Here is a 26,962-nt window from a genome sequence, read left to right as displayed (position 1 = left end):
TATTAACAATTAATTACAGTGAATTTTTTAATATTTGATATATCACTAGTAACAATGTAATTAACTATAAACAAGCCCTCACATGAAGAATTCTGTAAAAGTTTGTACACTTCAGAATAAACTTAAAATATGTCCAGTATTGGAAAACATTAAAAATTCAAGACATCAATAAAAGTGCTTAATTTATCATGACAAATAGGTATGTCACATCATGTCATAACTTTAAAGGGTTGATGACTAAAAAGAAATACACAATTTATATCCCCTTTCTATTAGACTTGACAGTTGAGAAGAGACAAATAGATCTTTCATGTGAAAACTATGATGACAAAGATTTTCCATCATAAAACGAGTGTGAAGTTGACATTGTTATTTCTTTTGAGAGGACCAAAGCCATCTATTAATCTGGATCCAGCAAATGTTATGGTACAAATATGAAAGGCACAAAAGCCACTGACAAATTGCCGGACTGTGATTTCCCACTCAAGCCAAAATGTTCTTAACAGTTTCAAACAAATTAATTTTAATGTGTTCTCAACTATTAACTAGTACTATGTTAGAATCTATTCCTCATTTAAACTGCAAGGTATGAACTATCATCCTCCTTTTTGCTAATGAAACTAACTGCTCTTAATTAACTGCTAATAAGCAGTGATATTCCAATTTTAAGCCGTTTCTAACTCCCGAAGTCTAAGAAGTCCTAATATACACAGCCACATAAAAATCTGAACTTATATGAAGCTAATAACACAATTTCATATTGGAAGAGGCCTGCCATGTTAGATGACATCCTTAATAACCAGGTAACAGGTTACAGTATGATTTATATAAGGACTATAGATTAATCCCTTATGTTGGGTCATTTATTATAAAAGCAGTATTATGTTTTACCTATTCAAAATGCTAGTTCACTTTCCAGAAACACTGTGGGTTGTATGGATTCTAACTGCATTATAAGGTAATCAATTCTCCCAATGGCTCAGAAGGCTGAGACAGGAGGATTGAAAGTTCAAAGCCAGCCTCAGCAAATACAAGGCAGTAAGCAACTCAGTGAGATCCTTTTGTCTAACTAAAATACAAAGTAGGATTGAGTATGTGGCTTAGTGGTTGAGTGCCCCTGACTTCAATCCCGGGTACTTCCCTCCCGAAAATAATCAATTCTAAAATAACATACTTCATATGTGATAAACTACTTAGGGTTGTGTTATTTCATATTTTGAACTTTGAAAAAAAACATTAATTGAAAAAAATCTAGTCATGTATTTAACTAGGAATATTATATGTACCAAACTGTAAATATGCTGTGATCCTTACAGCAACTTCAACATGGGTGGTAGTATCTGTGTATATTTACTGGTTTAATTAAATTCCTGAACACTTACATTACATGTATGACACAGCACTGGAAGCCAGAAGAGATATGAATGTAAAAGCTAGTCCTTATGCTAAAAGAAACTGGAATTTTGTTGAAAAGATAATATTTATATGTAAGGCAATATTTAATAAGCAGTAAGTATATAACTTTCTCTGTATATTAGCATAGAGGTTATTTAGGTACTAACTTTTAAAATATTTAAATTTGCTTTATTTATTTAATTTTAAAATACTATACCATAATACCTTAGTACTAAATATAGAATCCAGGAAATCTAACGGTTTATGTAGTTGTTTACCTCCTTGAGAAGCAAGTTGGCCAAGATCAGAGTGACTAGAACTTGTCTGTGGCATATCTTCAGGTGGCCCAAACCGGAACCTAGGAACACCAGCTACCTGAGGGGAACTAAATGGACAAAAACTAATTTAAGATGAAATTTAAAGTTACCTGTTAAATTGCAATGGTGGAAACAATATAGGTAAAAGAATGAATGTGATCAAAATGGGAAGAAAAACTGGTTTAAAAAAAACATGATAAAGGGTTTCTTACTCATAAAAATACTCTTAAAATATCAGTCACAAGGGCTGGGGCTGTAGCTCAGTGGTGGAGTGCTTGTCTAGCACATGTGAGGCACTGGGTTCGATCCTCAGCACCACATAAAGATAAACAAATAAAATAAAGGCATGCTGTCCATCTACAACTAAAAAAAAATTTATATAAAAAAATCAGTCATCAATGAATTTAGTAATAATATAAACAACCTGTGATTTATTAAACTTTCAGCTCTCTTGAATTATGCTCATTTTTTAATCTGTTAGATATCCCCATGTAGATACATTAAAAGCAACACACACATAGCAAATATAATAAAAAGTCAGAATGAAGTTCTAAGACAAAGTTAATCTCAGCTTTCACCATTTAGTCATAGAAACATCAAGTCACCTGTCTGGCCTGTTCCAGAATTCACAAGCTGGCTCCCAGTTTAGAAAAATTGTAGTGTTAGAAGGCTAGAAATCTGCTTTCCCCTTATTCTATCAACACTACTATCCCCTGCCCATAAACTAGGATATAAAAGAGTATTATTTCCTTTGACCACTCTTAGTACCCTATCTTTCCTTAGCTAGCCAGCTATTTATAATGTTTATATCTTTATAATAACTCTTTATTCTCTTTTCTGTTTGAACACTATTGTTTTTGTCAGAGCCTTTTGTATTTCAGGTGGATTTTAAAACTTGTCTCCATATAATTATCCTCTTATGAAAGAACCCTGAGCTCTCCTGAGCTAATGCCACACATTTCCTGAATAACTGGACCAAATCTCTGCTATGAAAAAAGATCCCAACTTTTACACGTTCATGTGTTGGAGGCTTGGTCCTTAGTGCAGTGATGATGTTGGTGGTGGAATTTTAAGAGGGGAAGCCTAGTGGGAGTCACGGGGGGTGCTGTCCTTATGAAGGCACTTGTTAATTTTCAAGAGAGGATTGTTGAACAAACTTGGCCACTCCCCAGCTACTACTGGCTTTCTCTCTGATCATGTGATCTATCATTATAACAAAGGCTCCTGCTACTGGAATGTACCACAAGGTCCTCATCAAAGTTGAGCTGTAAGGCCAGCAACATATAATTGAACTTCTTAAAGTGTGAGCTAAAGAAATCTCTTTTAAGTTACTCAGTCTCAGATATTTTATTATAGTAATAGAAAACACATTAACACAAGGCCTCATTCTACTCCTAACTTTGTCAGATAATCAGACTATACCTCAGTGTCTGACATTAAAAATGTAAAGCTTTTACTTTTATTGCTTTCCATAGTAAGGGAAACTTAGGTTGGCCATGGACATTCTCTCGAGAGGACTACTACTGTTATATATGGTTTTTAGGAAAAAGAGTTCAGGGACTAAAGATTTTCAAAGATTTAAGAATTTGACATACAGAAGCATGTTTATTTCGGTGAGAACACTGTTCACTGGTTGGTGTTCAGAAGTATGTTAATTGAAGGGAGTCTGACATTCAGAAGAAAGGAGGCGACATGATTGATTGGCTTGCAAAAGTGTGTTAGCTAGGCAAATTGTGGTCAACAGATTAAGCAAGTTTAAAGCTGGTTCTGATTACCATGTTTTACCACATGTACAGAACAGTCATCTTTTCCAAATTTGTAGAAACTTAAATTCTGATCTTCAAAAGTATATTCTGTTATATGACTAATAACTTGAGCCACAATAAACGTGTACTTTCACCTGAAAAGCTTTTTAATCCTTTAAGAGAAGTGGTATAGCACAACAAAGGTTCTAGAGCCAGACTGCCTGGTCTGAAACTGTTAATTCTCAGTTGTCTGACATCCAGCAAATTAGTTAACATCTTTGTGCTTTAGTATCCTACGTGTAAAATAATAAAATAGTGTCTATGTTCAAAGTTATGAGGATTAAACAAATTCATGCATAGAAGTGTTAAATAAATGTTAGCAATTCTAAGACTCAATTTAATGTGGTTCCTTATTATGTCTTCTCAGATTTTTCCTCCCATAACTGTTGGAATAATTAATTTTTCATTTGTATTAATAAAGCCTATTGCTTTTGCCTGCCTAATCTCCTAGATTGTTTAGGTTATAGTTGTAGCTTGGTTTTCACAATACTACTACCTATCATGATCACTAATTACTAACACCTTCAACAAAATCTGTACAGCATTTACTATGTGCTAGTTAAGAGTTTAAACACATAAACATAAATGAATTAATTTATTTCCCATAACTTACAAAGGAGAAATCACTGTATTATTATTCCCTATTGAAAAATGAGGCTGCCCACAGCAGACAACCTAAGAACTTCTTATTTCTAGGAAGCAGCAGAGCTAGGTTTTAAACATGGGCATTCTGACCTTCGAGACAATGTTCTTAACCACTGTTATGCAATCTTCAAGTTTAAAATTCTTTTTAGAAGCAACTGTGCATCATTCACCTCTATATAATTTTCCCCAACACTATATCCTTGATCTTCCTACTCTAGTGCTGATTAGTACACAGTAGAGAACTCAACAAATAATGAAATCAAACAAAACAAATTAACAGGGAAACAGGAAGAATTTAATTAGTAACAAAATATACTTCCTTTTCATTCACTTACTGAATAGCTTCAGCAAATCCATCAGTACGATGTGGTACCACAAGAGTTGGGGTACTTGGAACTGTTCTGTCTTCATCATCAAAAAAATGCTGCTGCTGCAACAAAAAGAGAAAACAGGAGTATTAACAGGCACAACAGCACATACATGGACTACATATGTTCTTGCTGAACATATCAATCACTTTCATATGATAACTGAGTACTTACCATTCCACCTATTCCTGGAGTCAACTGAAGCCCACGTCCTACAGACTGCCTTCGGGTCATCTGAATTCTCTATGTTAAAAAGGAATTACACTTGTTTTAAGAAATTAAGCAATAAAACACCAAATAGTAATAGATACAGCTTATTATTATCCTGGCAATAAAATAACTGAAATATTAATATATATGTAATGATCAGGCTATTTTCTCAAGGAAAAAATGCCTCTACTGTGTACTAAAGAAATCAGTGACTTTTTAAATTAAATATTAATGGATAAAAATATTTATTAACCAATATTTAAGTTAAAATGAATTAATAATACTATCCTATTTGTATGTAAATGACTTCCATTCCTATCTCCCTAAGTGAAAATGTTAGCAGGCATGCTTTTACATCTCAAGGTTTGCTTATATTTTGGGGTTCAAATAGCAATATTGACTTCTTATAGTTTCCCCAGTTCAATATAATTCTAAGTTAATGGATTGAATATATTTTGTAGGACCCACACAAGATCCTATAAAACTCTATTTTCACATAATGAAGTTATTTTCAGCAATGGTATTTTAGTAGAATCTATACTTGACAGTGGTCAACTGTCAAATTACAGGGTAAAACAAAGGCTGTACATTTCCTGCTGTGTTCTGCAAGAGCCTCTAATTAAAAGATATTCAAACCTACTAAATGCTGAATATAAAGGGGTTGTGCATGTCTTCATTAATTTAAAAAGCAGAAATGCATGATCACAAACACATGACAGAAAAAAAAATGTGAGGGGAAACAAATTCCTTTTTAAAAAATATGTGCACTTCAGGGGCTGGGGTTGTGGCTCAGTGGTAGCATGCTCGCCTAGCATGCATGAGGCACTGGGTTCGATCCTCAGCACCTCATTAAAAAAATATAAAGACAATAAAGTCCATCAATAACTAAAACATATTTAAAAAAATATGTGCACTTCAGAAAAAGAAACCTTCAAAATTAATGGTAGTAAACTACCAAAATCCATTTTTAAAAATTAAAACCCAAGAAAATCTTTTTCAACCAGTGGAGATAGCAACAAAATTTTGTTATGAATACTGTAATTTCAGTTTATATACTAAGTGTCTTTCTAAGTTTCAATCCATTTATGAAAGTAAACTACTGCCGTGTTTCAAGGTTAGGAAATCAGATTAGTTTCCTTAAAAAAATTATAAAAACATTAAAAATATATTTAATTTCCGAAAAACATAAATGTCCAATGAAGAGGTAATAAAAGTCAAGATTTTTTGAGGTTCATTTTGCAGAATGACTATTTGCTTTAGTACCTGAACTGGAGGTCCCAACTCTTGAGGTGGAGCATGAATGGTTAGTCGTGGGGGAAGTGGATGTGGTGGGCGTCTTGGTGACTGAGGTGCTCGAGGGGTCTGTCTTTCAGATGCTGAGGAAGGCTGCTGTTCTCTGGAAATCTCCTGGGGAAAAGATGACTCTGCAGCACCTGTATTTCCTTCACCTAAAGGAAAAGTTTATTATGAACTACTAAATTTGCCACAAAATAACTTATACAGTCAATCATAGAACCATAAACCTTATCATTAGAAATGTTCATCTAATATTTTCCAAAGTACTAAGTGAGGTGGGATGGAAACAAATATGGATGATTCCAGAATCTAATAGAGCCTGTACTTGTGAGTTATAGGGCCATGGACAAATTATTTAACCTTTTTGAGTCTATTTTTTTGCTTGGTTAATAGATTAAATTTAATGTACAAATAAGGTTTCCAAAACTTCAAGTAATGGACACAAACCTATGAGCCCAACACATGCTAGAGTAACCATAACATAAATTTTGTATCCTACTGTTTTTGATAAAATGAGCAAATTAAAGGTCAGACCTCCACATATCTATCAAACAAGGTCAAATAAATTGGGGAAAAGCCTCATATAAATACTTTTCCAATTTGGTTTTCCTAAGTTTCAAATTTCAATCACCTCTCAAAATTCTAGGCCCTTTACAAACATTGTAAAAGCAACAGAATCTGTCTGCCACCATAAAAGTAGGATAAAATATCATAGAATTTAGTAATTTTTAAGTCTCAGGTCTAAAATTGGATTCAGTTTCTAACATTTGGTAACTATGTGACCTTAGGTAAGTTACCTCACTTCTCTTTGATTCAGTTTCTTCACTAGTACCTAAGTTTACCAAGATTACTGTAACAATTCAAGACAAATAGAGATGCTAAGAAAAGTACTGACTAATTTTGGGTAATGTGCCAAAACCATCTATTTCCTTAATTTTACCTAGCCTATTAGTCCAATTTTGTTTGATTGGAAAAATGAAAAGAGAAAAGGAAAAAGTCTCACACAAATACTCAATGAACATCTATCTTGTGCTTTGATTGGGAAAAATGGCTACGAACACTGGCCCTCAAATGACTTAACTCTTAGTTAAAGAAGAAAACAAAATTTCCCTTGATATCTCTCCAACTATGTGATGAAATAAGAATATTTAATCCACAAAATATTTAACAGGAATACTATTAATTTGTTATATAGCTTAATGCTTCTTGGTTTATTTTTCTCTTAAACAATTAACAGTTGAAAAGGTTGATTGCTCTCGTTTTACATTAATAGAAACACGCATAAATTTTGCCCTTTTAAATATCTAGATGTATATAGAAACCCAGATACAATGTTTTCCCATTAGTCTAAACATACAAGGTTTTACTGCATCACTATTACTGATTTTGGTGCAGTATTATTATCTGTATAACCAGAAATATTACACCAGATGATCACTAATACTTTAAACCACATTTTAAAACAATTATACTAAAAATATTCTGTAATCTTTTAATGTGAAAAGTTTTCAGGACTCCTAGGACTTATCCTTTGAACGAGTTAACAAAAGCTATACGATTCTGATTAAAAAATCTTTTTTTTCATTCCAAGAAACTGTTTTTAATAAATAAATAATAAAGGTGAATTTATAACTAAAAAATAGAAAATATTTTTTGTTGCAAGACATTACAAACCTCCAATATCAACAATAATCCACATGCAGCTTGATTAGACTGACCTCTTCTGGTGGTAAACTGTTGTTATAAGTTCTTGATTAAATTTTTCTAGTTCATCGAGGCAGCAGTAGCAAATGACATTAATAATAAATTAGATTTCAAAATAATCTCACCACTGTTTTGGGAATCAGCAGCTCTCTGATTACTTTCACCTGCACCCATACTTTCTTCTGTTTCTGTACCTGGATCAGTCCCATCACCACCCTAAGAACAAAATGTGATGACATAAACAAAAATAAATCAAATAAACACCTTAAAAGGAAAACCAAATAATTAACCAAAGCAAACAACAGCAAAAACAAACAAACTGACCAAATAAAACTGAAAAGTATAAAAAGTTTTAGTGTTCTGATAATATGGGCCTTTCTATATCATAAGAAAAAGGCAAGTTTTCTAAGCAAGTTCTTGAAGAAAATGGTCAAAACTCTAACCAGTTACCTCAGCATCATCAGCTTCATATCCGTCATTACCATCTGCACTACCAGTTCCTTCATTACTGTCTTCACCTTCATCTCCCATCCCAGTGTCATCTTCGTCATCATCATCATCTTCTTCATCTTCTTCATAATCCTAATAGATAAATCCACAAGTATAAACAAGATCTAGGATATGGCCCACATACTCTGCACATCTTTACCACATTTAAATTGAAATGACTCCTCATTGGTTGGGATTCAGGAGTTGTCCCGTGTGATAAGTCCAGCAAACCAACAGCAGAACTGTAATGCTGCATGGAATCAGTACAATGCCAATCAATTCTGAATGAGATTGTGCAAAGATGATAGGCCAGAAAGTGTCAAGTGATTCAATTTAATTCTATCTAATTTTAAACAGAGTTGAAGAAAAATAAAATTAGTCCAGAAATTTTAAAATTTTTGTATGCATATCCAAAACTACACATGTTATTATTACATATGTAATTATTATTTTAAAAAGGTGTAGAAAAAACCCCATATTGCTTTATGAATGAAAGAATCTCAAATAAGCAGCTGTCATTATAAGATTAAATCCCCAAACAAAACACCAAATTTCACTTAAAATATACTTCAATAATGGTGATACCTCAATTACTTCTGAAACAAATTACAAGGCTCCAAGGAGGTAAATGGGGATGGGTTTATTTCTTCTTTTTATTTCCAGAAATCACAGTGCTTATGAAATAAAATTCATTCAGCCACTAAAAGTAAGCTTGAGAAAAAATTCTAAATAGCTCAGCAATCATTAAAAGACAAAATTTTAAAAATTAAAGATTTTCCATCCCTGGTTCTATGATTGTTTTCATTATAAAATGTTAATATCTGAAATAATCAGGGTAAAATAAAAATAATATAATAACCTACTGAAACTGACTGAGCAATCAAAACTTGCCCAAGGATTTGAACAATTTCATCTAAGTTTTGAAAATACTGCATAATTTCAAAACCACATTTACCTCATGTTCTCCATCATTTTCATCATCATCATCTTCTTCATCATCACTGTCAATTACAATGACATCATCTCCTTTGCCTTGGCCATCCTGGGATGAAGTTGTTGTTTGCTGATCTGATTGAAGCGGTCCGAGATCTATTTGTAGAGATTGGGAAGTTTCTTCACTGTCTTCCATAGGTGTATAATCTCCCTGGGTGACTCCCTTTAAAAATGAAGAAATAAAAAAATCAAATACATCTAACAGTATCAGTGAGATAAAAGTTGAAGTAAAAACTAAAGAATACTTATAATAAATTAGGATTTTATTTTTAAAAAATGGTTTAAAAGCAGAAATTGAATTATATGGTAAACATCTTATTTCTTTACTGTCTTCTTAGAAAATATATTATAAATCTTATTGAGCAATAATTTATAAGAGAAAAAAAATAAACAGAGATGTGAGCATATTCAAAACTACATGTGTAATATTATTGATCAGTGCTGCCTAACAGAAATCTGTGAGCCAGTAATTTTAGATTTTTTATTAGACACTTGAAAAGATAAGTAAAATCAATTTTAAGAATAATTTTATGAACATATACAGAATACCATTTCAACATGTAACCAATGTACAAATTAACAAATATTTTACACTTTAAAATTATTACTAAGTTTCCAAAATCCAATGTATATCTTACATTTATCTCAGTTTGGACTAGTTATATTTCTTCCAAGTGCTCAATAACCAATGTGGTTAGGTGACAGTGCACTTACTGGCCAAACTTGGAAAAAATTGGCCTGTAACATTCTGTTAAAAAAGCATTTTCCCCAAACTAGAAATAGTCTAAACACACAATGAATAAAGCATGCAATTTTTATTATCTTTTTGTTTTGGGATATTGGGGATTGAACTCAGGGGCATTTGACCACTGAGACATATTCCCAGCCCTATTTTGTATTTTATTTAGAGACAGGTCTCACTGAATTGCTTAGTGCCTCACCATTGCTGAGGCTGGCTATGAACTTGCAATCCTCCTGCCTCAGCTCCTGAACTGCTAGGATTAGAGGGGTGAGTCACTATGCTCAGCTTTATTGTCTTTTTACAAAGAAACTTCTTCCCTTCCCTAAAGTCCAATTAAACCTAAACCTTCAAACCACAACAAAGAGACAGTCAGGGCATCCCCTAACCTGAAAATACGAATGCTCTGAAATCTGAAATGTTTGAGTATTGTTATAATACTAAGTGGGCAAAAAAACAACAGGAAAAAATAGTTATACACAGTGTCTACAGATTTTTGTACCCTTCAATGTCAGTAAGGAGAAGACTACCACAACTCAAGGCTCTAGCTTTTAAAAGAGCAGGTTAATTCTTAAATTTCCATCTGAAAATTAGGAGGACAGTAATAGTACCAGTGGTTGGATGGGATTCTTCTGAATACTGGGCAATTAAGTACACTTAAAATGCTAAATATATTGCCTAGTACATAAAGTGCTCAGCCAATGTTAGCATCTGTGTGATAATTCTTTTTAAGAAGTAGTCTCATTCTACAAATGAGGCAATATAATGACATTATGAGCAGTGGCATAAGAAAGTGACCCAAAGGGATGCTCAACAGGTAAAGACTTTATGCAAATATTCCAAAATGTAAACAAACAAACAAAAAACCAAAACCTCCCCCCCAAAACCTCCCAAATCTGAAACACTGCTGGTTCTAAGCAATTAGGATAAAGGGACACTCAACCTGCATCATATATTAAAATAATTATTTGCTCAATTTATTTTCACAATTCTACTCTGTTATCTACTGAAATAAACTTAATCTGTCTTTTTTGTCTTAAGTACTCAGTAAAATCTATTTCACTTTTTATATAAACCAGCAATAATGTCTTTTTGATCTAAGGCATTTCATAAAAATTACATATACCATAATGGAAAATGAGTAAGTCATGGTGAAATTAAAAATATGCCCTAGGTGACAAATTTATTTAAGGAAAATTAATAGTTAATGGGAAGCTAAAGGGTACTTTTTTGAGTCACAGGACAATTTTAACCATCTTAAGAAAAAATACTTTTCATACAAGATTTTAGCATAATTTAATGAAGTCTGAAAATAAAGTAGAAATCCACATGCTAATTCCAAGTTGTTTTTATTTTTATGTTCTTTAGATGTGTATCAAAAGATATCATTTATAGTACCATATATTCATCTAAAGGTTTAGTTTTGTTTTTAGAGCAAAAAAGAAAAAACCTGGTAAAATTAACTTTTAAATCAATGTATCTCAGAAATGAAAAACTTTGCAATCTATATTTATTTATGATTAGCTTAAGACAGTTCCTTTCTTTTACACAGATAAGAATATTATAATACAAGAAATCAAGTTTATCCAGAGACAAAATATTGTTTCAAGTTTAAGAGGACATCTGAACACTACACAGACTGGGTTCAAATCCCAGCTCCAATGCTGTGTGAACTTGGGTCCATTACTTATCTAGGTATTAGTTTCTTCACTAAGGGTTGTGATGACAAGTAAATTAATTAATAAATGTAATGAATGTGAGTTAGTAAATATAAATTTCTTATAACAACATTTGGATATAGTAATGAATTAAGTATTACTCTGTTAAGTATTAATAGTTAACTATTAATGATATTATTATATCTGAAATCTTACCTTCAAAGGCAGAGGGATGGAAGGAAAGTAATAATTTTTGAGTATGTGGCAGGTACTATTTTAGGTACTTTACCATCCTTAAAATGTTATAATTTTCTGACAAGTAAAACCAAAGAGTTCGTGACATGCTTACAGTCACAGTTTCTAAATGATGGAGCTTGGAATGCAACCTAGTCCTTTGTAACTTCAGAATCTATGCTCTTTCTGCTAGTAAGGCTGCTGTGCAAAAGTCCCCAATGAGAGTCCAAAAAAAATGAAGAAGTGTAAAATGCATTTCCTTTCATGGATTATTTTAATACTGCAAGGAAAACAATAGAGGACCTAATGGGGCATTATAGACTAATTTAGGACTCAACCAATACTCTTGTCCTTCCAAATAATTAAAATTGAAAATAACTTTTATTTCTAACAACTCATCACTTGGAAAAATCTTTGCTACATATGAACAAAAACATTCTTTAGTGGAAGTTGAGAACATGGAGCACAGGAGTAAATAAAGCAGAAACTGCATCAGTTTATTCCAGTAATATTTCACAAATATAAAAACAAGTTTAAAAGTCCAAATAATGTTTTATTTTATCAAAGCTAATTTCATTCATTAAAAACAACAATTTATTACTTCACGTAGGTTGTTACTTACTTCTCCAATGGAATCTTGAGAATCCTGATTGTATACTTGAGTCTCTACCTCTCCATCAGTACTTTCTTCTGCCATAACTTCTTCCTAAATCATGATACAATTTATTAATGCCTATCAGAACACTAGATGAAGGAGTACCTGTTCTAGCAGTTCTTTCAATAAAACAAAATCCAAATCTACAATTTTATGAAGCTATATACCCAGAAATATTTGCTTTTATTTGTATAATGTAATCAATCATACTGTTCTTCAAGATGATTTATGAACATTTATTAATGCATAGAAGTAAAATTTAGTCTTAATGCTTGCTATAAAATCAAATTCATTACACTTTAGCTTTGACAATATAATTGATTAGTTTTAGAAAAAAGATGGCAAATGAGTTTAAAATGTCCATGAGACTATAAACTTCCCTTGTTCTTCAAATAAAAAAACAACTTTGACATGAAATCCAACTTATGGTTTTTTGTTTTTTATTGAACTGGAAACAAATTTAATTAAAAAAACGAAGAGAATATAAAACACTATTGTTAACAGCAATAATATGTGGGCTGTCAATGAAAGCTTTGTAGCGAATTCAACAACAGATTTCCAGTTTGACCCCAAAAGGTTAATTTGCCTTTGGCTATCAACGAACAGTCTCTATTAACTTAACTGGGTAAAAGTAAAAATAAATAAATAGAACTTCACACACCTCAGTACCTACAGGTGTAACACTCTTCAGCTTCTTTGGAAGAGGCATTTCCACTGCATCATCAGAGACAGGGTCTGATGCTTCCACAGTGCTATCCTCCTCCTCCTCACGGCTACGCTTTGGCAAAGAGGAACTGGGGGTGGCTGAAACTTTGAAATTAGATAATTTAAATATTATATCAGAGCATAATAATAATCCCATTTAGAAAAAGATAATTAGCCAATATGGTCACTTAATTAAAAGAAATAGTCTTAGATCAATTCCCATCAACATAATTTGTTCTTGCTAATCACTGAAAAAAATAAAGGCGGCTTATCTTTGATTTAATGGTTTTATACTAACCTTCATTTAATAAAGCCAGCCAAATTTTACAGTATAATGACTCACTGTGATTATAATGACAAATAACTGCTATTTACAAATTTACATAGGACCTTCTATAAATCTCAAGACTCCTTAAATGAAAACAGTTTGTGTATAAATAGGGCTATGGTCTTTTAGTCCTCAGGATCTGCATTAAGCTACATACAGAGTTTCCCCTCTAAAAAAATGTCCAAAAGTAACTGAAAGGGAAGAAAGATTTTTTACTTCATGATGAAAAACAACTAACCACTCAGTAAACATGAAATAAAATGTTAGGAATATACTCATTCATCCTACTACCTAGTAGAAAGCAAGTAAGAATATTCAAGATATTGGTTATATCTAAAGAAATAAAAAATGTATAGGTCTACTCTAACTTCATAAAAAATTAATCTTACCAGTGCCAAATACTGCTGTAGAAGTAGAAGGTCGCTCAACTGGTGAACTCTGAACCACTTCTACTAAGTTTGGGGATAACTCCTGATTTGCAGGCTCAATCTGAGGATGATTTTGTTGAGTGGGCTGCACAAAAGCTGTAGCCTGTGTTTGTTGCTGAACAGTTAAAATGGGTTGAGAGAGAGAAGGCTGGACATTAGGACTAGTAGAACGAACAGATCCACTTGTGCTTCCAAAAACTGGAACATGTTCCACTGGACCTTCTGACTGCATAGCTGAAAAATAATCACAATATTTAATGTAAATCTTCTACGCTTACCAAAGCTGGGCTTATTTTTTTTCTCTTTTGTGATATGTCATATTGTGCAGTTCTTGCGTACATGCCTCTAACCACTTAATATCCCAAAATGCTATGGGTAAAAGTTATTATGTGTTTTTATATTGCCTACGTGACTGAGCTGGTAGTATGCAAAAATTTGTTGACTAAATAAATATCTGAAAGGGTTCTTGCATCTACTGTTCCATTTAAATTATGACCAAAAAAATTAATAAGATCAAGTCAAATTGTAAATTTTCATTAAGCATCATTTTTGAATTGACATCATAACACAAACATTATTTTTTAGGGCTGGGAATATATCTCATTGGTATAAAGTGCTTGCTGAGCATGCATAAAAGCAATGGGCTCAATCCTCAGCACTGCAACCCCCCACCCCAAAAACCAAAGCAATCAAAGTTTAACTGGTAATCTATCCAATAATCACTTTGTTGAAAGTAGCCAAAATATTCTGTGAGTTCATAGCATTTACGTACAAAACTTGAAAAATTTACTAAATTCTAAATTTGTACAGGTAAGAATTTAAGAAAATAAGTTTTACTGAATATCTATTCTGGAATTAGATAAAGGGATTAAACAATAAGAAACAAGAATTGCTTTTGAGAAGTTCCATCTAGTAAAGTAAAAAGGCATCAACAAACTCAAACAAAATACAAAGTCTGATTGCCATGGGAACAAAGTGGAGAAAGCAATGAGAAGCTCAGATAATTTCAGTGAAAAAGTGATGGTCATGTTGAACCAATAATTTACTATGGTTTTTCAAAGTGGATTTCATACCCTCTTTGTTAACCATTAGAAGTGAACATTTTGGTTTTAGAAAAATGTAATGTAATATCCACAGGAATGGATATTTCTTCTTCTTAGCTTAAAAACAAAACAAATAAAAGGGAGGGCAAAAGAAAATTTGCTGTATTAACAAGTATCCTGGGGGTCTGGTTCAGTGGTAGAGCATTTGCCTATCATGCACAAGGCCCTGCCTTCAATCCTCAGCAGTGCAAACAAAATGATATAAAATGAACCAACTAAACAAATAAAACCAAATATTCCGGAACACACCTGCTTCAAAATATTAACTACCCACTTTTACTATTCTGACTTCAGCTCTAGAGGCCTCATTTTATCCTTGAAATTACTGCCATCTACTCAAAATAAATTGAAACAAGCGGTCAATCTGATTGAATTTGTATTATTTTACTAACCTTCTTGTGACTCCACCTGTGTAGTGGGCATCACTGTAGCTGTTGGGGTAGTAGTAGGATTTGTAACCGTGGCAGGTGTAACCATTGGGCGGATACTAGCCCTGGGGGTTGACTTATTTCCAGCCATAGCTGCAGCTGTCACTTTACTTGGAGTGGAAACAACAGGAGTTGGCTTGATATTAGCCGTTGGTGGATCTGATGTGCTGGCACTTACAGAGGGGAAAATCCAGGAATAATGCATTCATAAAAAATTGTTACAAATATTTTTAATAAAATACGTATATTCCATGAAAAGCAAAACACATTTATTTCCTCAAGTAAAAGTTCAGCAAATGTGATCTTAAAATGGTTCAGACCTTATTACGTATTTTTTCTAACACTGCTTTGGGAAGACATGGTGGATTTATAAAAAGACACTGAGTATAGTTTTATATTTTTTTCACTAAATATTTCAAAACTTAATAAAAAGGCTTGAACTTAAGCATTAAAAATTGCAGGGAATGCTTCAGAGTGGTGTATCCTGACAATGTAGACTACATCCAACTATTGAATAGCTGAACCCAAATCTCAACCCAGCTTTTCATCATAAAACATCACAGTGAAATCAGAATTGGTCTATCTTAACAATCAATCAAATTAAAAGCTGGGAGATATGCTGGGCCACAAAGCTCTTCCCGACAGGACTGAAAATATGCTGAAAACAAGCGTTGGCAAATCCCTGGTACACTTTTGCACAGATAAACTGCTCTTTAGTATAATAATTTACAAGACAGTATACAGATTTATTTTCCCACAAAATCACTAGATTTTCCCTAAACTTTAAAAACAGACTATTCATAAGAAGGAAAACTCACATTCCTCTTTCACCAGAAGCTGGAGTGGTTTTCAATGTGATCTGTCTCTGCTGTTCTGGGACCTATAAAGAGAAAATTACTAATTTCTGTGCCTAGCTCACACAAGAGACCACCAAATAATGCCACCAAATTTTATTTATTTTTTTTTTAGAGAATTTTTTTAACTTTTATTTTTTAGTTTTCAGCGGACACAACATCTTTGTATGTGGTGCTGAGGATCGAACCCGGGCCGCACGCATGCCAGGCGAGCGCGCTACCGCTTGAGCCACATCCCCAGCCCCCCACCAAAATTTTTTACCATGGTTTGAAATTCACTCTGAGAAAAGTTCCTAAATTGTCAAGCATTTTCAAATGTACAAAGGAAAGCAAATCCGTTGTTTAAGCAGAATTAGCTAATCACCTTATTGGTAGGTTCTTGAGGCTCATCTCTCTGCTCAAGGTGTCTCTCTTGATGCTCCCTGAGTTCTCTTTCCAAGCGACTAATTCGACCTTCATACTGGGACTTCAGAGCAGTCATACGAACATCCAGTTCATCTTTCTGCTGATCTAAGGCTCCATTCCTTTGTTTAAGCTCCTCATTTTCTTTAGTTAGCTGATCTTTTACACCTAGAGTAACCATATGATTACACTATTAAAATCAAATATTAGAAACAACATTTATAGATTTAATTTGCACAAATTATCCGATTCTGTGACTAGAACATATTTATACATGCTATACATATCAATGACCAGTTTTACATCTATCCATGTTTTCAATATATAATTGAATATATATACTTACTCTAATATATAAATATGTAAGTTCTCCTACCTAAAGTTTCAAAGAAAGTTTAGTAGTACTTTTTATATTTCAATGTACTACTCAGTTCATTATGATGAACTGCAAAATTTTCATTTCACATAATTTATTGCATATATTAAAATATAATAAAGTTTTTAATGAATAAAGCTACTGGGACACTATCTTAGTGATCATTAAAAACAGGCTTATAATCAAATCCAACTGACTTGACATTTTATATAACCACTCAGCAGACTGGCAATCAAGGCTGAATATGGACTTGATGGGCTTCTCATTAATCTAACATGAAGGACCAGAAGAAACTCCCTGAACTGAAACACAGAAAAACGCTTTATCACGTAAGATCCAATGCTATCTAGTTTATAGAAGGTGCCTGGGTGGCACAGTCTGCACTCAGATCTGTCACAATACTCACTAAAGCAAAAGGATGGCAATATCCTGGCATTAATTATCAGCCAACAATTACAAAAGACTTCATAAATAGAGCAAAGGCATTCAAGACAGCACTATTCATGTCTAATTAAGTAACCTACTCAAAGCCTTACCACATAATCAACTTTCACCATCAAGTTCAAACCTCAACATATACAGAAACTTACCGGCTAAATGAGCAATTTTTGATTTTGCAGCTACAATAGCCTTCCTAGTTTTTTCCTCCTTTTCAGTTATTTGCTGTCTGAGCTGCTCCTCCTGAGTAGTTCTATCTTGAAGATCCTGTCGAAGTCGTGAAAGTTCAGACTGAAGCTGCACAGTCTGTTCCTGGAGATTTCTTGCTTCTGTCTCTTTTTCAGATAATGTCTTTTAAAAGAAAAAAGGTATTCACCATGAAACTCAATAGAAATTATATGTCCTATAGACTTAAAAAGAAATAATTACTAATTTGCTTTTTTAAAAATTTTAACATACACAATTAGTTTTACACGTTAATGAGTTACCAAGTAATATTCAAAACATTATACATTGCATAATGTATAAATCAAATTAAATATATTGATCTCCTCAAACATTATCCCAAAACATTCATCAATTCTTTGTGGTGAAAACTTTCAAGATTCTATTAGCTTTTCTAAATGGCAATACATAACCTTTGTTTATAGTTGTCATACTATGCGACAGTACCCCAGAGCTTCTTGCTTCTAACTGTAACTAAGTACCCACTGATCAGACTTAGCCCATTCCTCACATTAATTCATTTCTTTAGGATAAATGTGGGTAAACATATAAAAATGGAGGTCAAACCAATTAAGCAGATATTTGAAGACAATAAAATACTATTTATATATAGTGTTTAATGTACTTCTTAGGTACAAAAAAAGTAGGGACATACACCTTTTGCTGCTCTCACTCATACCTTCTGAAGATTCTCTACTTGACTCTCCAGTGATTTTGACTTGTTTTCAGCTTGGTTGAGTGAATCTTTGAGCTCCTGCATTTCCTGGACTGAGATATGCTGTTCCTGATGGTCCCCAGAAGACTGAGCTGAAGTTTCCATGACCTAAGATGACAAAACAGTGATTATATGCTCATATATTTATATTTAATAATTTGACTTCTGCAGATTTATCTCAGAAATTAATCAGAGAAATGCAAATTAATTTTGATGAGGTACAAAAGTAAATTTTCTATGCTATAACTTTAATGTCCTCAAATAGGAAATTAGTTATGGTGGATATTACACAGCAAATCAAAAATGATGTACTATAGATGAGCTTCTGACACAGAAACACATTTTCATAATAATGAATCAAGTGGAAAAGCAGATTACATAAGAACATACGCAAATGATTAACACTTTGAATAAATATACCAATTACATGTACAAAAAGTATACTATAAAAGCTTACTAAAGTGCTAATAGTGGTTAACAATGAGAATTTAAGACTTTTGGATATGTTTCTTTATATTTACATAAAGATTTATATATCTATGTATTTCTTTATATATTTTCTAATCCAACATGCAATAAATACATAATCAAATCAGTATAAAAGTTCCTTGTCTTTGAGAACTCAGACCAATACTTATTCTAATTATAAAAAAGATTTAAACATTATTTTTAAAAGGAAGTTAACAAATAACCAATTTAAAATTATGTAGTCTGGTAAGTTATAAAAAAACTATTATTTTAAAATATGCATAATTTTAATTGGCAATGAATTATAAGAACATAACTTTGGAAAGGAACAGTATTTAAAAAGTAAAAATGGAACTAAAATACCTTTTTAATTTTATAAGTACTTTTGGTTATATTAAAAAACTAATCTTAAACCAAATAAACAATTCATGTAAGCTTACACTGGGGTTTAGAATGTAAAAATCAATAATATTTTAAAAACAAGATTTTTGTAAAATGCATTCTAATAAATAATAAATATATATATATACACACACATACACACACACATACATACATACATATACATATACATACTTTAAGGGAAAATTTCTCAAGATACCTTATCCTGTTGTGCTTTAAGTTCTTCATACTGAGTCTTGTACCTCCGTCCAATTTTCTTGACCTGAGTAATAGTTTTAACTTTTTCTTGGATATCAATTATTTTGGCATCTAAATCCTTTTGGATGGTTTCTTTTTCAGTTCTTATTTTATTTAAATCTTCCTTCAGACTCTGGATTAAGTTCTGGTTGTTAGTCAAAGATGCATTTGATCTTTAAAAAATGAAGTCAAGGTTTCTTAGACTAAATATATAAGACTTCACAAATTTTAAAATATATCAATTTAAAAGTTTATACTGTGCTGCTTTAATAACAGCTTTTCATTTAAAAATCCTTTCAATATACACTTCAAAAGATATTTACTTACCTTACGAAAGACTTTAAATAAGTTTACATGCGCATTTTAGAGTTGAGAAACACTGAGCTACAAGTGGTCAAGTAACATGTACTATTTTTCAAAATAATCAAGTGATGATAGCCAGACTTTAATTCAAATCTGCTTAACAGCAAAAGCTAAACTCTTGCTATTTTACTGGATGTTTTCAAAGTTTTTCTACAAAGGGCCAGATAGAGTAAACATGTCAGGCTTTGCAGGACACAGTCTTTGTCACATGTTCTTCTCTCTTTTTTAAGCAAAGCTAAAATTGCAAAAATAATTCTTAGTGTATAGGCCATAAGCCATATAAAAAGCCAGATTTGACCTGTGGGATATAGTATGCCAACCCCTATACTATATCATGAACCAAACTTCATATCAATGACCTGAATTAAGAATATGGGCTTAAGAATTAACTCCATAAAGCTGAGGTAGGCCAGCTTTTTGAATCTTAGTTTTCTCATCTTTAAGAAGTAAGATCTGCTCTATCTAACATACTCGACTATTGTTATGGACAGGGAGAATATACATGACACATACTTGCTTGTAAGCTGTTCAGTATTACATAAAAGAAAGCCATGGCACCTACAAATGACACTAAAGTTTACAAAGATAAGCCAGAAACATTAATATTTATTTTCTTCTCTCAGAGGGCTATATTTCACTCTTAAGTCCATTAAAAAAAAAAAAAAAAAAGAAAAGAAAGAAAGAAAACTTAAAACTTCCTTTACTGATCACAAACATGCTCTATAAAAGCACAATGAAGAAAAACCTATCTATAAGTTATTTTGGCTACTATTTAGAAAATATATTTAGCTTTAGACTTACCTGATATAGCTTTTGTAAGAAAACATAAAAAAAATCCATATATTAAATTGCTTGAGTCCAGAGAGAAATAGAGGGAAGCCACATGTAAGGGCTCTAACACTTTCTATTCTTTCTCAAATCAAGAAGCCAAACTTGGAGAGTCACATAAAGGGTAGAAATAAACTTCTTTAAGATTTTATATATTACATATGATTTACCTTGCAATTTCGGCTTTAAGTCTCCCAATTTCTTCAGTCAACTGTTGAATACGCTTGGTGTGAACTTCCTTTTCAGAAAGAAGCTTCCTATATTCTTCCGTGTCTGGATCTTTCTGCTGACTTAATAAATGCTAGAATAGCAAAAAATACATACTTTGATTTTTTAGATTTTATGAAACAAATGTGCTGTAATAAAGTGGAAGAATACCCTATTAAACTTAGTTTAAGTATTCTTGCATGCAAGTGATCAAGGTCTGAAATATGAGACATTACTTTCAACTAAGTCAGCCAAAATGAAAAATAGAAATCAAATGTCATTAACTGTTCATTACTTTTTCCTAGTTGTGAAAGAACATTTCGATTAGTTATACTGAGACCAATTAAAGGGAGACAAGGATGAAAAACTTTTATTATGTAACTAATTTTACTTAAGTGACATTTATAAGAAAAAAAAAGATAAATAATGCATTAACAAACATTAATCCTAAATGTAACTGATTTCATTAACCAGGAAAGGTAGCAGATTGCAAGAGAAATATATCTTAATTTTGTATAGGTTATCCATCCTTCTTGATTTCTCTGTATGTTTGTGTGATAACATCAGGAATAAAAGAGTTCTCAAATCCTATTCGTATAGTAATGGGTTACCATTCTAGAGCATTTCCTAAGCACCAGATGAACTGCTTTACACTTATAACACTTGAGCATTGGTTTTACAAGCTCGTTTTTCAAATGAGTAGAACCATAGCTCCAAGAGGTTAAAAAACTCTCTTAAGTCACATAACTAGTATGTGCAAAGCCAGCTTTGTTTGAGTAAGGAGCTATAGTTTCTAAGTGCATTATGCTAACTTCCCATCCCACCCCCAAGAGGCTCCAGTAAAATAAAGTGCTTCAATAAGCTACATAAATTCATATTTTCATTTACTTTACAAGTAAAAACCGTGTTTTTGGAATTATGGGATATAAATTAGCCACTTTTAAGAAATATACCAAATGCAATGAAAATTTCTTTAAAAACTGAGCTATAATTTTAACGTAACATGTATACATGTAACATATTTCCATTGAAAATTATAATTTTCAGTGGTTTTCCAAATATTTTTAAACTCCTATTTTTATCCTGTTATTTAAAACCAACATTTCCATGTTTTTAGCTTCACTTACCTGGTTACGTGCTTTCCAACGTTTGACATCCTCTTCTAACAACTTCTTCTCTGCCTGCAACATACCGCTTTTCTCACTCAGCTCAGCATTTGCTTCTTGTAAGGGTAAAATATCTAACTCCAGTTTCCTCACCTGAAAACAGTGCCAATTTTTAAAAATAACTAATGTAAAAATTCACTTGTAATGTTATAAAAAATAATAACATACTACTTTTTTTTAAAAAAGTGTTTTTATTACTCCAACTTTGTTTTTAATTTTTTTTTTTTTTAGTTGTAGATGGACACATTATCTTCATTTTATTTTTTTTTATGTGGTTCTGAGGATTGAACTCAGTGCCTCAAGCACGCGAGGCGAATGCTCAATCACTGAGCTACAATGCCAGCCCCCAATTTACTTTATTTTATTTATTTACTTTTATGTGGTGCTGAAGATCAAATCTAGTGTCTCACACATGCTAGGCAAGTGCTCTACCACTGAGCTACAACCCCAGACCACACTACTACAAACCTTTGCTTGCATCTGCTGGAGATCCTGTTCCAGCCTCTCCTTTTCTTCTCTTAGCATCTTATTGGTCTCCATAACTACATTCATTGTTTCAGTTTTTTTCATCAGTTCTTCATGCTGAGCCATTGTTTTTGCAGTTACCTAATGATTTCAAACATACATATTTATATAATATCTAGCAAACATACATATTTATATAATATCCAGCGGTTGAAGCAGTCTTTTCCTACCACTTCTAATCTTCCCTATAACAAAGTAGAAAGAATTGATATTTCAACCTTAACTGAAATTTTTGAAAATTTACCTGTTTATTTTCCTGTGATGTATACTAACTGACAAAGTTTCAAAAATATACAACAAAGATGAAAGTAAAAATATAGTAGAAATACCAACAACAAGCAGTAATAGCATTAAGTTGAAGTGCCAATTCAGATATCTAATTGATCTTTCTGTACGTTTTTTATTTTTCCTTGCTGTAATGAATTTATTGCTAATTCTAAAATAATATTTTGATTGTTTTTTACCTCTCAAATCTCTCATCACTTCACACTACTATTTTATTGGTTTGGTTTTAAACAATTTGAATTGTTATCCTTCTCATTAAGTGTAATTACCTACCTTCTGCACTTGATGTTACTTTCTTTTCCCACCATTTTTAAAGTGATGGTATTTTTCATGGTTGCCATGCTACACTGCTCATGCTTGAGTAGATACATTACTTCTGACATAATGGATTATTTCTTGACTCTTCTACTATATTTAAGAATTGGTTTTCCCCTATGAACTTATTCATTTGCTGGGCATTTTTCTAGTATATGCTTTTCTGTAGCCCAAAGGAATAGCAAAATATGCAGAAGAGAATGAGATGATATGCAATCTTTGTTAGAAGCTCTGATTCTGCTCTTTTTCATCCAAGCGGTAGCCACTTGTACTTGAGGATCTATTATTTCCCTAGTGATAACATTTGAATTTGGATTGTTTTCTCAACAAGATATACTTCTACAACTATCAACTTCTGCTGCAAACAAATTTAATTATTTGCTTTGCCTTGTTCAATGGTTTCTCCCTAGTAATATTTTTGACTACTTACCAATTAAAAAAGGTTAAGTTATGTTTAAGGGCTTAATATCATTTGTTTAGATGTGGGGATATATATCTACTCAGAATGAGGTAAGTCAAGCTCATGTTAAAACCATCACTACAGCACCATCTTTTCCTTTCACTGGTTATTAGTTTTGATTATAGTTTTGCTCCTTGGCTGAGAAAGAAAAATTCTCTAGAAATTTCAACCTATCACTTATTTTATCCTAGAAAGACTATCCAGATGCATACACAATGGAAACTATAATTAAATTGAAGTAGATGAAATTTATTAAGCACATACTATGCACCACACATGGTTCCAAATGCTTCAAATTCACAAGACTCATTTAATCCTTACAATTATTATCCATATAATACAGATGAGGAAATTAAGAGCAGATAAGTAAAACAATGTACAAGGGCACACAGCTAATGAGATTCAACTAGAATTTAATACCACACACTCTGGATACACAGCCTTCCCTCTCAATCATTATTCTGAGTCAGCACATAAAATGTATAATAAATTTACAAGTTTAGGAAGAATACTTATTTCAAATTAATTTTTGCTGTAATAAATGACAGAAATATAAATAAGCTTTTTAGATGTAACAACTGATTTCTTTAAGCTTAGGAGACATACCTGGACCTTCTCCCTTTCAGCATTTAAGCTATCCTGTAGTTCCTGAAGTTCTCTTTCTAAAAGTTCAACTCTTTGTCGATAACGCAGACTCTCAACCTGAGCCACCTCAAACCTAGTTTCAGCAATTTCTTTTTCTCGTCGTATAAATCTATAAGAATATATATGTTAAGATTTTGTTTGAATTTTGAAAAGGAATAACATAACATTCCAAAGCTTGGGAAAATTTTGAAATAAGAAATTCATCTACTTTAATAGCTATTTTTTTTTTGTATGTTAGTTTGATTTAATTATTCCATATCATATTGGTAAATCATAACATCAATTTATACTTAAATATGCACAACTATAGTTTGTCCATTTATAGTTAAGGTTAAATAAGAAAATAGAAGCATATACAATAAGAAGGCATTTTTTAAAGAAGTATATTTTGTGATTATATTTCTGACTTACTCATGTGCTTGCTGTCTCCCTTTATTGCTTTTATATTTTTTTAGTTGTTGATGGACCTTTATTTATTTATTTATTTATATGCAGTGCTAAGTTTAATAGCTATTTTCACATCATATTTTTATTAATGGTAAATAATGGTGGAAATAAAAATTTATATTTTGATACCAGTAGTTGTAAAACGACATCTTTAAAATGATCTATAAGACATTCAGTTTTTCAAGTGAAACCCAAACAGGTTTTTATTATCACACTCAACTTTCAAGTCATCCATTTGATATGTTTAAATATCAGAAATGACCACTAAGTGGGTGGCAGTGATTTTGTTGAGCTTTCTATCTAAATTATGTATGACCTTCTGGCCCAATTTCTGCATTTGTAGTTTTCATGTTGTTATGCCATAGATAACAAGCATGAAGAACATACTTGACTTACCTGAGAATTTCTAAAATCTGTTCTTGAGATTTCCCTTCTTCACTGAGAGACACATTCAATGGACCTTGTACACCTTCCTTCACAGAGGCAACTACCTTGTCACTTAATTTTTCAATCTGATCATGAAGTAATCTGTTTTGTTTCTCCAGATCTTCACAGCGAGACACACTTTTGGAAACTTCATCCTGTAAGCCAAGAGTTCATTTTCCAATATGTATTTACACTGGAGATGAAATTGCCTTTTAGTTCTGACCCATAAGATTCTATTGCGACCTACAAAAATACCTTTAACATTCTCTCTATTTCTTCCCAAGATGCTTTACACTCCACCAACTGTGATTCTGCTTTCTGGGTTGTTTCTTCTAAATGCTGACGAACTGATGCCATTTTTGAAACCTGTTCTTTGGCAGCTTGAAGAGCTTCAACATCAGCAGCATGGAGCATCAATTCTCTCTCATACTTATTCTGAGCTTCCACAGCTATTTTAGCCTGCAAGAACAAGTGTTAATTGAGGCTAAGGTTGTAGCTCAGTGGTAGAGTGCTTGTCTAGCATGTGTGAGGCACTGGGTTTGATCCTTAGCACCACATAAAAATAAATAAATAAAATAAAGGTGCTGTGTCCATCTGCAACAACAAAAAATTTTAAAAGAACCATTTCCCCACTGAAATAAAAGACTTCAATCCATGAAGCTAGTCAGTATATTTGAAAAAGATAGATTATTTTGTAAAATAACAAAAATAATTTAAATGCACTAAAATGGGGATAATTAAAAGTTATGCCCTATTTACTGAATAAAACATTAAAATGAAGATTATGTAGCAATTTGGAATAAACTATGCAGTGCAATTCTAAATATAACTCAGCTATGTAAATTTTACTCACACAGAAACTTATAGAAAATAAAGAAAAATATCTAAAATGCTCAAAAACTCTCATATTTTGGAGCATTTCAGATTTCAAATTGGGAATGCTCAATTATATATTATTTGATTTTAATTTGATTTTAATTCCCAATTATATATTATTTGATTTTAATTTGATTTTAATTCCCAATGTTATGTTTCTGAAGACTTTCTTCCCTATTCTATACACACACACATATATAATGTGTATATATACATTAACATGCTACCTAAATTAAAAATGAGAATATTACCAATATCTTTAGATTTAGTCCTTCTTCCACCTTATCATGATAAATCAGGTTTTATTATTTCTTATTCATAAAACCATTATAAATGGTTTCATAAGTGTGTACATGTATATATATATGCAGTAAAACACAGAAAAATAAGGTACTGCTGTTTTAAAATTATATAGAATGCCGTGGTTTATAAAAATCTGTACATGATCACCAATGCATTCAAAATGTTATTTGGATTTCCTTTTTTTGGTAAGCAAAGTACCTTAACAATGTGCTCATAACACAGTTTGAGAAGCAAATGCAGTGAAGGACTACAAAAGTAAAATAAAATTTACAAACAAGAGCAAGTACAGATTTAGTTTCCTATTCCTCTTTTCATGTTTTCCCAATTGTCAAGGTTGCTTTATTAATGGAAAATGAACTATTTACGTTCATCCTTTATCTGTATCTTTCAATTTTCTTAATCCAAGTTTCATAAAAGTGAAAACAATCTTCCACTTTTATAAGCTCCAACAATCTAAAAATGCATTCTCGCTGCTCAAAGTTCATTTTTCAAAAACTAT

General features: G+C 32.1%; 1 protein-coding gene across 1 annotated transcript in view; it reads right to left on the bottom strand.

Annotated features, from left to right (window-relative positions):
• Positions 1 to 26,962, bottom strand: part of Tpr (translocated promoter region, nuclear basket protein) — a 60,203-nt gene that overhangs the window by 6,708 nt on the left and 26,533 nt on the right. Inside the window, exons 25-46 of the mRNA XM_026392822.2 lie at positions 25,540 to 25,743; positions 25,255 to 25,439; positions 24,373 to 24,520; positions 22,650 to 22,787; positions 22,143 to 22,274; positions 20,979 to 21,109; positions 19,580 to 19,790; positions 18,475 to 18,618; positions 17,723 to 17,921; positions 16,719 to 16,924; positions 16,319 to 16,380; positions 15,465 to 15,673; positions 13,931 to 14,203; positions 13,170 to 13,318; positions 12,476 to 12,559; positions 9,185 to 9,385; positions 8,191 to 8,322; positions 7,866 to 7,956; positions 6,004 to 6,188; positions 4,705 to 4,773; positions 4,498 to 4,592; positions 1,674 to 1,780 (exon numbers count right to left, since the gene is read on the bottom strand). Coding sequence (XP_026248607.1) covers positions 1,674 to 1,780; positions 4,498 to 4,592; positions 4,705 to 4,773; positions 6,004 to 6,188; positions 7,866 to 7,956; positions 8,191 to 8,322; positions 9,185 to 9,385; positions 12,476 to 12,559; positions 13,170 to 13,318; positions 13,931 to 14,203; positions 15,465 to 15,673; positions 16,319 to 16,380; positions 16,719 to 16,924; positions 17,723 to 17,921; positions 18,475 to 18,618; positions 19,580 to 19,790; positions 20,979 to 21,109; positions 22,143 to 22,274; positions 22,650 to 22,787; positions 24,373 to 24,520; positions 25,255 to 25,439; positions 25,540 to 25,743 — 3,355 coding nt within the window. The remainder of the gene's footprint in view (positions 1 to 1,673; positions 1,781 to 4,497; positions 4,593 to 4,704; positions 4,774 to 6,003; positions 6,189 to 7,865; positions 7,957 to 8,190; positions 8,323 to 9,184; positions 9,386 to 12,475; positions 12,560 to 13,169; positions 13,319 to 13,930; positions 14,204 to 15,464; positions 15,674 to 16,318; positions 16,381 to 16,718; positions 16,925 to 17,722; positions 17,922 to 18,474; positions 18,619 to 19,579; positions 19,791 to 20,978; positions 21,110 to 22,142; positions 22,275 to 22,649; positions 22,788 to 24,372; positions 24,521 to 25,254; positions 25,440 to 25,539; positions 25,744 to 26,962) is intronic.

Source organism: Urocitellus parryii, chromosome 9 (genome assembly GCF_045843805.1).
Source record: "Urocitellus parryii isolate mUroPar1 chromosome 9, mUroPar1.hap1, whole genome shotgun sequence".
Taxonomy (NCBI): domain Eukaryota; kingdom Metazoa; phylum Chordata; class Mammalia; order Rodentia; family Sciuridae; genus Urocitellus; species Urocitellus parryii.
Note: the sequence above shows the minus strand (reverse complement) of the source record. Positions and strands in the feature narration are given on the sequence as shown.